The 14,936-nt window shown below is 48.3% G+C and overlaps 1 protein-coding gene across 1 annotated transcript in view; it reads left to right on the top strand.

Moving 5' to 3' along the window:
- The window catches only part of BDH1 (3-hydroxybutyrate dehydrogenase, type 1), a 34,592-nt gene that overhangs the window by 14,110 nt on the left and 5,546 nt on the right, over positions 1-14,936 (top strand). The window contains 1 exon segment of the mRNA XM_010834383.1: positions 10,475-10,616. Within this exon segment, the coding sequence (XP_010832685.1) occupies positions 10,475-10,616 (142 nt within the window).

Below are 14,936 nucleotides of genomic sequence, written 5' to 3'. Positions count from 1 at the left end.
CCTAAAGGAGATCAGTCCTGGGTGTTCATTGGAAGGACTGATGCTGAAGCTGAAACTCCAATACTCTGGCCACCTCATGCGAAGAGTTGACTCATTGGAAAAGACCCTGATGCTGGGAGGGATTGAGGGCAGGAGGAAGGGGACGACAGAGGATGAGATGGCTGGATGGCATCACCAACTCAATGGACATGAGTTTGGGTGAACTCTGGGAGTTGGTGATGGACAGAGAGGCCTGGCGTGCTGCTATTTATGGGGTCACAAAGAGTCAGACACAACTGAGCGACTGAAATGAACTGAACTGAAAGGGTGTGAGGTGATACCTTGTCATAGTTTTGGTTTGCGTTTCCCTCACAAATTTTGATGTTGAGCATCTTTTGATGTGCTTATTGGCCATTCATATATCTTCCTTGGAGAAATGTCTATTGAAGTCCTTTTTTAATGGAATATTTTTGTTGTTGTTGTCTTAGGAGTTCTCTATATATTCTGGATATTAAGTCCTTACCAGATATGTGACTTGTAAATATTTTCTCCCACTCTATGGGTTGCCTTTTTATTCTGTGGATACTGTCTTTTGATATACAAAATTTAAAAATTTTTATGAAGTCCAATTTACCTATTTTAAATTTTGTTACCTGCACATTTGGTGTCATATCCAAGAAATCATTGCCAGATTCAGTGTCATGAAGTTTTGCCCTATGTTTTCTTCTAAGAGTTTTACTGTTTTGGGTCTTACATACGTGCAGGTTTTTGGTCCATTTTGAATTAATTTTTGTGTATGGTATTAGGTAAGGGTCCAATTTCATTCTTTTACATGTGGATATCTGGTTTTCCCAGCACCATTTGTTGAAAAGACTGTCCTTTCCCATTTGAGTGGTCAAGGCACCCTTGTCAAAAATCATTTGACCATAGGGTTTATTTATGGGCTGTCTATTTTATTCCATTGATCCATATGTCTGTCTTTATGCCAATACTAGGCTATTTTGTAGCTTTGTAGTAAGTTTCAAAATCAGTGAGTCTGAGTCCTCCAGTTTTGTTCACTTTTTTTGAGATTGTTTTGGCTATTTGGAATCCCTTGGGATTGCCTATGAATTTTAGGATGGGTTTTTCTATTTCTGTAAAAAAAAAAAATCACTAAGATTTTGACAGGTATTCGATTAGATCTTAAATTGCTTTGAGTAGTAGACGTTTTAACAATATTAAGTCATCTGATTCATGAACCCAGGATGTGTTTCCATTTATTTCTATTATCTTTCATTTCATTCATAAATGTTTTGTAGTTTTCATAGTGCAAGTCTTTCACCTTCTTGGTTAATTTAATTCCTAAGTATTTTATTCTTTTTTGATGCTATTGTCAATGGAGTTGTTTTTGTAATTTCCTTTTTAGGTTGTCATTGTTTATGTATAGAAATGCACCTGATTTTTGTGTGTTGACTTTTGTCCTGCTACTTTGTTGAATTCATTTTCAAGTTCCAACAGGCTTATATTTTTGTGGCATCTTTAGGGTTTTCTACATGTAAGATCATATCCTCTGCAAGCAAATAGTTTTATTTCTTCTTTTCCAGTTTGGATATCTTTATTTTTCTTGCCTAATTGCTACAACTTCCAGTAATGTAGAATAATATTCAGTAATATTGAATAGAAGTGGTTAGATTGCCCAAAATCAACTGCAGTTTACCATCCACTCATTCTCCTGGAAGTTGCAAGCCTTAACAGATTCTAGATTCTAACAGACAAGTTACATCAGACAGAGTCTGCAAGTGCACTGTCTGGGTGAGGAGACAGATTCCTGGTGCTTCCTACTCTGCCATCTTCCCAGAATCTTACATCAAGCTGTGTATTTAATATCAGTACTGCCCAGAATCTGGGCCAGTGTTTGTGGTTGGTTTCAATTGCTTTGCCAACAACTGGCTCATCTATTGCTTAAAACAGCTGATATCTTTTCCATTCTCTTCAGTGTCCCTTGTTCTTCATAGCTTCATTCATTCATTCATTTGTCAAATGCTAATGATGTGCCTGACACTTTGTTAGATGCTGAAGAAGAGTGAGACCTGATCCCTGTCCCCAAGGAGCATTGTCCAGTGATGGGACCGTCATGCACAGACACAGCTGGAAGAATTAGAGTGGAGAGTGTTCTCAGTGTCGTGCAAAGAATGCTTAATGAGAACACATAGAAGGAAGGGGGGCTTCCCACATGGCACTAGTGGTTAAGAACCTGCCTGTGCATGTAGGAGACGGAGGAGACGCAAGGCAAGGATTAAACCTGGCATGACAGAAGGGGTGACATTTGTTCTGGGCCATGGAGAATGAATAATTCTATCATAAATGGAGACTTGAGAGGAATAACCAGTCAGACAGAAGGAATAACCTAACCATATGCTTGGAAGCATGAGGCTCCACTGGGACTCATAAAGTAGAATTTAGGGGGCATGAAAGGAAGCACTGGGACATGAAGTTGCAAAAGTAATTAGGAGACAGTCATGCAACCATTACCACCATCCATTTTTAGAACATTTCCAGCTTTCAAAAATTTCCCTCTTTGATTATTTACACACCTGTCCACTCCTCCCTCTAGTCTTAGGTAGCCACTGACTTCTGTCTCTTTAAATTTGCCCTTTTGGACTATTCAAATAAATAGAATCATACAATAAATAGTCTTTTGTGCCAAGTTTATTTTACTTAGCATACTGTGTTTGAGATTCATCCAATTGTAGACTGTATCAGTAGTTCATCCCTTTTTACTACTGATTAGTATTTTAGTATATGAATATGCTACATTAAGGGCTTCCTGATGGTCAGCGGGTAAAGAATCTGCCTGCAATGCAGGAGACACAGGAGAAGCAGGTTCAGTCCCTGGGTTGGGAAGATCCTCTAGAGAATGAAATGGCAACTCACTCTGGTATTCTTGCCTGGAAAACCCAATGGACAGAGCAGCCTGGCGGGCTACAGTCCAAAGGGTCACAAAGAGTCAGACACAATTAAACGTGCAGGCACGGCATATGCTAAATTTAAAATTTTACTAATTGATAAATATTTGGATAAAAGTGTTTGGACTTTTGGCCTTTATGAATAATGTTGCTGTGAATATTCACATACATGTCTCCATGTAGATGTATTTTTACCTGGTTCCTTTTAGTGGAATTTGGACACCAACATCTGGGTATTAGATGTGATCGTTGCTAATGGGGCATTGCTTCTCCTTGATCACCTCAGTGGCCAAAGCTGGAATGTGTATATAATCATATACACATTTATATGTTCATATACTGTATCTATCTCCTACATACATTTCCTATAAATATTACACACACACACACACACACACACAGTTCATAAGGTTGTCCTGACTTATTCCAATTCATCACAGTAGCATTCTTCCTGCTCCCCTCATTCCATATTTCTTTCTTCTTTTCCTGTAGTTAGAATGCTGACTCCCAACTATGTGGATATATATTAATTAATTTAATTAATCCTACAATACATACACAAATGCTTCAGAATTGCTACATTCATACACTACAAACAGCAAAGCTACTAAGTTGTTGTGTCCGTTTGTATCCTGTGAGAAGCAGGTGCCAAAACAGGATTAGATGTACTAAGAAATTGATTTAGGAAATGCCTGTAATGGCTAAAGAGAATGGAGGAGGAAGAGTCAGGGAAGTCCTTTAGACTGCAATGCAGGTCTTTGAAAAGAAATTGGAAGAGGATTAGGTAGGCAGAGGTCAGACTGCAGAACAGTCTGAGAGTCTCAGCTGGGATGATGGAGAGTCCCAAGGCAAAGATTATTTGTTAGAGGAGACCTGTCTCTGGCAGGAATGGCCCAGTAGCTTCCTGTCATGCTTGGTCATTGGCTGAGAGCAGCCTAGGCACACATGGCCATGGCCATGGCATTCCTGCCAAAGTAGATCTGAAGGTGCAGCTGTACAGGACCTTCTCTTAGCTGCTCCCACAGCAGGTTATCCTGAAGGGAAGCCTGCTCTGGTCCCCACAGTGTAGCCTAAGATTTCTTTAAGTGTTTTTTAATCTGTTGATCAAAGGTATACAAAGTACTGTGTTTAAAAGTTGCTTGGATTAATTAATATTATTATTAAATTGGAGTAGGAAATGGCAATCCACTCCAGTATTCTTGCCTGGAAAATCCCACAAAGGAGCCTGCCAGACTGCAGTTCATAGGGTCACAAAGAGTCAGACACGACTGAGAGACTGAGCATATATACATACATTATTATATTATTTATTTGAAAAATAGTTTGATTCATTTATTTGTATTTTGTTCCTCCCTATTCTTCTTGATTTATTTAGTTTTAGAAGATGCAAACATTAACAAGGATCTAAAGCTAAAATTATTTAAAAAGGTAAACTCAAAGTAATGTTACTCCACCACCTCCTATTTTTTTCTACTCTATTCTTTCATTTCCACCTTCATAAACATTTGCATACTGTATGCACTCATTTTTACCTAAAAAACTTACTGATATATCTTGGAAACCACCCCCATGTGAGTTCACAGAGATCTTTTTCACTTTTTTTAAACAGCATCGCAGTGCTCCATGTGTGGGTGGACCACAGTGGACTCCAACAGGTTCCTATATATTTACTAACATATAGGTTTTTTCCAATATTTTGCAATTATCAATAATGTGATAATGAAGAACTTTGTGAATAGGTATTTTTTTCACATATTGTTGGAAGTTTATCTTTAGGGTAAATTCCTAGGAGTGAGGTGACTCTTCAGTCAAAGGGTTAATGAAATACGTCATCATTTTAAAAGATATCCCCCAATTTCCTATCATAGGGGTTGTGTAATTTTACATTCCCACCAGTAATGTATGAAAATACCTGTTTCTACATACTTTCACCGATAAGAGTATGCTTTAAACTTTTGGTTTTTGCCAGTCTGATAAATGAGAACTGTATCTCAGTATAGTTGTAATTTGTATTTCTTTTACTGTGAGTCGGAGAAGGCAATGGCACCCCACTCCAGTACTCTTGCCTGGAAAATCCCACGGACAGAGGAGCCTGGTGGGCTGCAGTCCATGGGGTCGCTAAGAGTCGGACACGACTGATCGACTTCACTTTCACTTTTCACTTTCATGCATTGGAGAAGGAAATGGCAACCCACTCCAGTGTTCTTGCCTGGAGAATCCCAGGGCCGGGGGAGCCTGGTGGGCTGCTGTCTGTGGGGTCGCACAGAGTCGGACACGACTGAAGCGACTTAGCAGCAGCAGCAGTTACTGTGAGTGCTTCTCTTGCTGGTCTTTGAGTCATGACCCAGAAGCTGCGCCTATGGCACCTGTGCTCTCTCTCTATTGGCCAGAGCTTAGTCACATGGCCTGCCTGCCTGCTAGGGAGGCTGGTGAATGTAGTCGTTATTCCGAAACAATATGTACCCTGCTTGAAGTTAGGGGTTTTACTGCTACAGAAGAAGGGAAGAATGGGTATTAAGAACAACTCACTGTCTCTGTTCAGTGGGTGAAACATTTTTCTTCATTTTGAAGGCAGTAGGAACCCTGGGAAGGAATTTTTTTCACTAGGTTTAATATCTATAAAAAAATATCCATGCAATGTAAAAAATTTCAATAACATAGCAAGCACAGGTAATAATTTGCATTGTCATGGTTTGAACATATTTCCAGATCAGAGAAGAGTTTGTCCTTTCAACGTTTATTTCTTTTGAATTTTGAAAGTAGTACAGATTCATAATAGACTCAAACAATATAGAAGTGTGTGATATGAAAAAGTAAAGCCTTTCCTTTCAACTGTCTTGCCCCGCCCGAGTGCGCCTGGGTGTGCGAGCTCAGTCACGTCCGACTCTGTGCAACCCCATGGCAGCTGCAGTCCATCTGTGCCCTTTATTTCTCGCTTTTGTCAGTGCAAACAAAGCCGCAGTGAATAGTCTTGTACCTGGCTTTGCAGGCTTTCATTAGTGATTGTTAGAAAAAATTTCTAGATGTGAAAGTGCTAGGTGGAAAGATTTTAGAATTTATTCACATCTACCAGATTGCTCCCCATAAAAGCTATACCAGGGCTACTCCCTCTAATGGTGAAGGCAGGGCTCAGAATGCCTCTGATCGGGCTTTTATCAGGGAATGCGAGCGGCCTCTCTCTTGGCACATCCATTGGTTACTTCTCAGGCCATTATCAGCAGCTTTGACTAAACAAACCACTCTTGCTTATAACGCTTTGTTTCTTGGTTTCATGGACACCCTGCTCTCTAGGTTTTTCTTCATCCCCTTTGCTGGCTTCTCCTTTGGCTCATTTTGTAATATTACAGTGCCCCAGTCTTGCTCCTCTTGTCTCCATGCTTCTAATATATGTGACAGATGCTCACAGATAACATGTGCCAAGTGTCCTCACCTTCTGCCTTGAGGTGTGCTAGGCTGCCTAACAGTAAAATGCTGAGAAACCATGAAACCTTTCTGCTGGGATTAGCCCCTGACCTGCCTCAGTGTTGTAATAAATTGATATAAAAGAGGTTGGAAGTTTAGAGACGGTAGTTAGAGTATATTTTCCCTCTAGTCTCAAGTAAAATGAGGTGGGCTTCAGGGAGCTTACTTGGAGAGCTTACCTTTTGTGCCTTGGTGATTAGAGGTCACAAAATGGTGTGTTAATGTTTACCAAAACAAGTCTAAAAGCCTCCAGATGAGGCCAGAGTGGCTCATCTGGAAGCAGAGCGAACATAGCCCCAATGAGAGAGGGTTGTCCTTCCACCCAACCAGGACACTGCTGCCTGGATGTGGACAGTGGGAGAGTTGCCTGGAGACACCTTAAGGGTATGAGATGCAGTGAGACTCCTGAGAGGCTGTGTGTGATCCCTGACAAAGCGGCGTCCCACTGAAGCCTGGGCTGAGGGAGGAGACACCTCTGTAGAGGAGGGAGTGGTCCCGTGGAGGGATCTGTGTGGAAGTCACAAAAGTGTCCCAAGAAGGGAGGGCCATCTCTGGTGCGTCTGCTGTCCCAGGGCACCAGGAGCAGACGACGATGGCACCCCCACCCCCCAGAAGACTATGGTCTCACCCTTTCATTGGCCAGTCCCCACATCCAAGTCTGAAAGGGTCAGAGATTAAGGAACAGGAGACAAGGACGAGCTCGAAAATAGTGAGACGCACAGCTTCCAGCCCTGCTAGTTGGTACCCCACTCCCACACCCTACCCTGCCAGGCCCAGGTCAAAGCAGGCTCTAAGCTGGATATAAGTTTGGGCATTCAAGCCAGGCTGTACTGGAGTTAGTGGATCAGTAGACTGAACCGGACTCTCTGCCAAAACAAAAAAGTTCTCTGTTAATCTGGGAATGAATGCAAAAGTTACCAGACAAGTCTGGTAAAAAGTTACAAGTCTGCCTGAATGTTCATCCAGGGGTGGAAAAATAGCTTACAGATGTAGTTTAAAGGGATTACATAAGAAATGGGTTTATCAAGAAACTGGTTACCCAGGCACCAATGCTGAAGGACCAAATGCTTGTCCCTAAGCAGCAAGACAGATGTGGACACACACAGAAACCCTGGAGCGAGGAGGTGGAATGATCCGGACAGTGCAGCCTGTGTCCTGGGACAGGAGGATCCAGAAGGGGACAGACTGCCAAGGGCTGCGGGCTGTGGGCTGAGGGGGTTGGGAAAAGGCTCCTTTGAACAGCTGAAGGCCAACCGACAGTCAGGGAAGCCAGACGTGGAGGCTGCTCAGAGGCTGATGAGGATGTGGGATGGCGTGGGATGGTGGGGCGGGGGGGCGGAGCGGGGGAGGCTTCTCTCCTGGGGGCCTGAATGCTGAGCTGGAAGCTGTGGTTTTCTCTGTGAGAAGGCTCTTAGCTGTCAAGCAGCCAAACTATGTTCCTGTGGGCACCCTAACCTGGATTGGGGGCCACCCTAACCCAGAGTGGGGTGGGGTTCTCCCCCAGGGGCTGCAGGGGCGTCGGCTTGATGCTAGCAAGAGGCACGGGAGAGGTCTGGAGTGGGGTTCTAGAGTTGTTTGTTGCATGATGATAGCAGGGTTAACAGAGGTCAGAGGAGGAAGAGCACTCAGCGCCTGGTCATCTCAGCTGGAATCGTTCTATTGGAGCAGACGTCAGCGGCTCTCGGAGACTTGGGCCATGCAGACTCTATCCTCAGGGGCTTTTGAGGAGCCCTGATACAAAGACTGAATTAAAACAAGATAGGTGTTTTCCTGATGCCCGTCTGCCGTCTGTGGGAAAGAGAGGTGTCTGTGGGCAGCCCCTCCAGCCTCTGGACTTGAAGACAGCGTCTGGGCAGTTCTTCTCTGGTGGACTCCGGGGGGACGGCAGTAGGCGCTCACCCCTGTCTGTTCCCCGGAGCTGGAGCACCATGCCGATTAGGAAGACCGGCACATCCAGGGGTTCGCAGGGCCAAGTCTTGGGCAAACCAGGCCTCACCCTTGCTGCTATGTGCAGTGGTGACTCTGATGTATCTGATGTTCCTGGTGCCAGGCAGGGCAGAGGCTCAGGGAGCCATGCCTCTGAGTCTTCCAGGGCCTCTAGGGAGGCTCCCTGGATAAGTTGACAGTTTAGGGGTGAAAGAGATATTAGAGGGGGGTCAGCCTGATGTCCTGCCTGATGCCTAAGTTTTCTCTGTACCGTGTTCTCCCATCCCATCCAGACAGACCCCACATCCACCCTCATTGTCTGAACACCTCCAGGGTAGCCCATGCCATCTCCAGACTGTGAGAGTCACTCCTCGTCTTGAGCTGAATTTGACTTCCCTGCCCTGATTCTGTTTTCCGGGCTGCACAGGACAAGTGGGCCCCCTGCCATCCTGTTCTCCCAAGTCCTCTCCAGAGAGATTATCCTCTCCAGTCCTCTCCAGCCCTGGTGGACCATCGTGATAGAGAGCCTCCCCCTTCTCTCCTCGGTCCCTCTGACATTCATGATGTGGGTTCTTCAGGCCTGGGGTTAGGGGCCTCCCGTTTCAAACCACTGATGGCACTCAGCCCATCTTGTAGAGAACTTTGCACCACAGCCATCCTCACGCTCCCTGCTCTGGCCTTGCCGGGCATGTTTGTTCAGTACCAGATGGAGCCCAGGCCAGCCCTCGGCTGAGTGACTTTTCTCAGTGGTCCATGGAACAGGGAGGCATCTCTCCGTCCCTTCGTCTTCTGGCGGCTACTCCTGTCCTCTCCTAAGATTCATCACTGTTCCGTGGGCCACTGAGAAAGGCCCACGGACAGGAGGACTAGGGAGATAGTGCATTTCAGACAGCACAGCGTGAAGCACAGTAAACAGTAGATGATGTATGCTTTATTCAGATCCTGCATCTGCTCACCGCTGCCCGCAAGCAGGCCCCTTGCCTGACGCTCCAGCCTCACGTCCCACCACTTCCTCTACCTCTGCTGTGCCTTCAGTGGCTTGTGGTAGGACCGGAGTTGTCCTTTTCAGGATGTGCCTGGTCCCCAGGCCCCCCTCTGGTTCATGTCCTCGACTGGCACTGCTTTTGGAGGCCCTTCCCTGCCCGCCCCACTTTCTGTGCAGCCTCCTGCCTCCCACAAGCTTTCACACAGCATAGTTGCCCAGTCTTGTCTGCTCACACATCTGCCTCCTTCCTTAAAATGTGACTCTTTGAGGACAGAGGCTGTTATTTATTTTCACGTCTGTTATTAGCACAGTGCTTGAACATGATAGAGGCCCAAGACATGAGTGCTGAGCGAGTGACACTTTTCTCTTGTTTAATAATACTTGAATTTGCATAGTGCTTTGTCATTAGGAAGGTTTTTTTTAAAGCGAGTTCCTCATGCCATTAACCTGAGAAGGTCAGTGCAGGTGGCGATGCCCTTGGAAATAGCGGTGTCTGGAAAAACTGGGCCCCTCTTAAGGGATGCACCTGAGCGCACAGAGCCTGGTTCGTGACCCAACTGCAGTTGCAGCCTGGCTCTGGTCAAGCTGGTGTGACTGGCTCTTGGTTTAGAGCAGAGGTGACTGACTGGCAACCTGCTGGTCACATGCAGCTGTGGGTGTGCTTTGGCATGCAGTGGCTTTTTTTTTTTAAGGGTAATTTTTCTAACCCTTGGAACATTAGGAGATCCTAGTTACTAGCTTAAAAATCTAAGCGTTTGGCAGCCCTGGGATTGCATACCCACATGGACAACAGCTGGCAGGGTGAGAGGGCATGTGCTCCGTTCCTGAGCCCCACTGTCACCACTGTCTGATCTCCACATGCCTGGCCCCGGTCCGTACTGGGTTTGCGACCTCTGCTGGGAGACAGCATCCTGCCAGGGGGCTTTGGGGGCTTGTGTCTGAGGCACTTAGTTTGGCATTTGATGTGCCACTGTGCTCAGGGGTTGACTAGAACCATTTACTGGTGGAGCAGGTCCAGGTGGGGCCCCAAAGACCACCCTCTGCGGCTGTTAATACGCTGTGCACAAGCCCCAGGCTTTGGTTGGGACCGGGGGCAGTTCCCTGCCTTGGCCCTGGTCCTCATCCCGCAGGCTGGGTGGGAAGGAGGCGGGTGCGGCAGCTCCTCTCTTCTCCCCAGGACAAAGGGAGTGATGGGGTCAAAGAGCTGGACAGCATGAAGAGTGATCGCTTAAGAACTGTCCAGCTCAACGTCTGCAAAAGCGAAGAGGTGGATAAAGCAGCGGAGGTCATCCGCTCAAGCCTGGAGGACCCTGAGAAAGGTAAGGGCGCCTTGGGGCAGTGGGGGTGGCTGTTCTGAGGGGACCCTCCCCAAACACCCCCTTCCATATGCTAACATCCTGCCAAAAGACAACTTTTCTCTTGTTGGGCTCTTCATCCTGCTGCAGAGTGGAGGAAATAGGTTAAATTTCACACTGCACTGAGGCCATACAGACCAACCCAGCCAGTCCTCACTCAGTGCAAGCTCTGGGAGCTGGGCTGATGCTGGGGACACAGAGATGGCCAAGACACAGCCCCTGCCCCAGGGACCTCACAGTTCACTGGGGAGTTGACCCAGATAATCTCCATATCCCCTCTCGGAGTGCAACATGGGACAGAGGTGTTGGTCTTGGGGTGGGCTGGGGGAGGGTCAGCCAGGGCAGATTGGCAGAGTGCAGGACAGGACGGGCATTCCAAGTGGGAGGGAGAGCGTGAACAGTGATGGGGAGCACACAGGCTGTGCTGAAGGGCAGCCAATCAGGGTCAGGCTGGCGGTTGTGTTGGCAGCACATGAGATCAGGCAGGGAGGTCATGCTTGGGGCCCACGTGAAGGAGCGTGGCTGCTCTCTTGAGGGCGAGGGGAGCCACTGAAGGGGCTTTGCTGTGAGGAATGACCTGCTCAGACTTGTAGTCTGGGGATTGTGGGGGGGGAGAGCGTGAGTGTGAGCCTCCTGAATTAGTACACTGGGTGTTGGAAAAGAGGAGGCACCAGATTTAAGGAGTATTGCGGAGACAGAGCTGGCTGGACTTTGTGTGTCGAGATGAGGTAGAGGCGAGAGGTCTGTATCCTGGACAGCTGCTGCCCCGCACTGGAGGAGCAGCCGAGGGATGGTAGATGCTGACATGCCTATGCACACACCCCCTTCCCCGGAAGTCTGTGGGCTGCAAATCAGGTGTGCATGGTTGGAAGTGAGACTAGGAGTGGAGGAGATGCAAGGAGGAACTCCTGGAGAACAGAAGCAATTTGGGGCCACAGAAGAGAAAGACATCTCTCAGAGAGGTTTGGTACAGTGCCCCAGAAGCTAAGGGAACAGAAAGTTGGGGGCCCATCGCCAACAGGGTCACATGCTGCAGAAAATTCTGTATTGTAAGAACTCAAGTGCCCTCCCGGTCCAGGCCACAGAGGACCTTGGTGGGAGACGCTCTGTCGTATAGCAGAGGGGAGGGGACATGGCTCTTGCAGTGGGACGGTGCTGCATTCTGGTTCTGTCACTTCTTCCAGGACATTTACCTTCGAGCTTCCTGTCAGCCCAGGTGAAAAGGGGGTGCCTTATTCAGCCCTCTGCCATCCTGCAGAGTAGGGTGGGGCAGCTCTCTGAGCCATTACTTCAGTCGGTGGTAGGGAGCAGGCAAGTGAGTGGGTGATCCAGGCCAGTGCTGGCCGCACTGCTGAGCATTTATCAGTCAGGTGGAGATGCTGTCATCCCCCAGCAGTGACCCCAGGGGCTCCCATGCTGTGAGGCTCTCAGAGAAGCTATCACTGATACAGCACCTTGTCAGCCCAGGGCCACCCCCACCCCTCTGCTCTCTGAGGAGAGGCCCGTGAGTTCCAGAACGCGCTGAACATCTGTTTAGTAATGAACAGGCAGAGCCAGGACTCCTGCCCCATTAAGCAAAGGCAGGATGGGTCCCACTGGGATGATTACCAGCTTGGAAGGTACAGCCTGCCTTGCCTCCTCCCCGGTGGTAAATCCTCCTCCTGCCCGCCTTCTCTGGGTTGCCTTCATAAATGATTAGGCTGGAAAACAGCTGCAGTCAGCACCATAAACCGACTTCATCACAGCCTGTGGGTTTGTGGTGATAAAACGGCCATGGAAAGGAAGGGTCAGGGTAGAACTGAGCACAGAACAGGGCTACACTGGGGTTGGGGGCTGCTCAGGACCCTGGTCCTTGTCCTCAGCCACCAAGACGTAGTCAACTCTATCCCAATACTAGTCTGCCCAGTTAGCCTAACTGGGCAAGTTGGGGAGGACCCCGGGCTCCCCCTTGCCCTTGGATTGGGCTCAAATCCCAGCACCAACCCTGGTGCAGAAACCGTTCCCTGTTCCTTTTTCCACATGATGCATTTCTGCAAGGGCTGTTAAACCGCTCACCATCACCTTAATTAACCAGTACTGCATTTTTTGGAAAAAAAGATTTGAAGATTTTTTAGATCTGAAAAAGAAAATAAATCTGTCATATATGTGGCTGTCCAGGTCTCTCCCCTTTTCCCTTCCTTCGGCCCCCTCTCCCCCGACCGCCAACCCCTCATGGACGTCTTTTACTGGGCTGTTGTTGTTTATTATTAAGTCACTGAGCTGTGTCAGACTCTTTTGCGACCCCCTCCTGGGCTACACCCCGCAACTCTAGCCCACCAGGTTCCTCTGTCCGTGGGATTTCCCAAGCAAGAATGCTGGAGTGGATTGCCATTTCTTTCTCCAGGGGATGTTTCTGACCCCTGGATCTTTCTGACAAGGGCTTAAACCCTCGTCTTCTGCATTGACAGGCAGATTCTTTACCACAGAGCCACCAGGGAAGAAGCGTTTTTCTGGGTTGCTGCTGCTGCTGCTAAGTCGCTTCAGTCGTGTCCCACTCTGTGCGACCCCATAGACGGTAGCCCACCAGGCTCCCCCGTCCCTGGGATTCTCCAGGCAAGAATACTGGAGTGGGTTGCCATTTCCTTCTCCAATGCATGAAAGTGAAAAGTGAACGTGAAGTCGCTCAGTCGTGTCCGACTGTTACACAGTGCAAATTCCGCCCCCTCCTTCTCAGGCAATACTGTCTTTGACCACCAGATGGCGCCCTCCCTGAGCTTGCAGACCAGATGCCTTCCCTAAGTCTGTGGCCACTTTTGACTCACTCCACCGACCCACCTTGACTTCCCAGATGGCGCTAGTGGTCAAGAACCCGCCTGCCAACATAAAAGACACGGGTTCGATCCCTGGGTTGGGAAGATCCCCTGGAAAAGGAAATGGCAACGCACTCCAGTATTCTTGCCTAGAAAATCCCATGGACAGAGGAGCCTGGCGGGCTACAGTCCATGGGTCTCAAAGAGTCGGACACAACTGAAGTGACTCAGCACACACACACACACCCATCCACCTCAGCAGGAACCTTCCAGGAGACGGTCCATTCTACCCACCCCCCGCCACCACCCCCAATTCCCCCAGCATGGAAGGCATATTTTGATGGAGAGTCATCACATTTTGATGGCGAGTCTGACACCCTTCACCCTGGCTCTGTGGAACAGTTGCTGCTGAAGCCAGGAGAGCCAGTGGTGGTGGTAAGATGAAGGGGATTGTCAGGTTAGAGCTGGTGAGCCTTCTGCCACCAGCCCCTTTGCTTCCCCACAGGGACCTGAGGGACCGGCCATCCAGAGCCTGTGACCAGCCCTTCCTCCACCACCATAGGGAAAGGCCAAGCAAGTGGACCAACCTGCAGGCTGTGGGCATGGCCTGATCTTGAAACCACCTCTTACCTTGCATTCAGTAAACATTTATTGAGTGCTTACTGTGTTTGGTAGTGTGCTGAGCATGTGAAAGGGTGAGAGCTGGCAGAGGAAGTTTGTAGTTGGGCAAAATGGAAGTCAGTGGCTTCACGGCAAGACCTATGAGGATTATGCCATGGACAGGGAGGTCCCTACATCTGGGGTGTACTCAGTCTGGAAGTGAGAAGGCTGCAGTTGCTCTGGGCTTAGCCTCTTACTAGTGGTGTGAGCTTGGGTTTGTACCTTCAACCATGTGGGCCTCAGGGTGCCCATCCGTGAGGCTCACAGCTCGATCCAACCACAGCAGGAGCACTTTAGCAGAAGCTGCTCTCAGGCTGAGGGTCAGAAGGGCTGAGCAGAGTTAGGACACCGTGGAGGCAGGAGGGGCCATAATATCAGAGGAGTGGCAGACTGTCCAGGCTCAGAGAGGGCAGAGTCCTTGGCGGGGAGTGGATGACAAGTGTGGGAAAGGAGGCTCGCACATCCCACTCCAAAGGGAAGCAGAGGAGCAGGAAGTGGCTGACTGAGAAGGAGAGCCTGGTGGAGCAGTTCAGATCAGGATGGGGGAGAACAGAGACTGACAGGGAGACCTGGGAGAGCTTCTCCAACAACAGGGACCCAAACTAATGCTGTGGACACTGGAAAGAAGGCAGTGATTCTAGTGACCCAGCAGAGGAAGCCAACAGCAGCACGGGATTAAGGGCGAGAGCTATGTCCTCATGCAGACCTGGGTTCTACGCCATCCTATCCACTGATTAGCTGGGTGATGTTGAACAAGCTGCTTAACCTCTCTGAGCCTCAGTTGCTTCATCTGGACATGGGACAACTCAGTATCTATCAATTGGTTTTAAGGATC

The sequence above is a fragment of the Bison bison genome, unplaced genomic scaffold, assembly GCF_000754665.1.
Source record: "Bison bison bison isolate TAMUID 2011002044 unplaced genomic scaffold, Bison_UMD1.0 scf7180017864032, whole genome shotgun sequence".
Taxonomy (NCBI): domain Eukaryota; kingdom Metazoa; phylum Chordata; class Mammalia; order Artiodactyla; family Bovidae; genus Bison; species Bison bison.
Note: the sequence above shows the minus strand (reverse complement) of the source record. Positions and strands in the feature narration are given on the sequence as shown.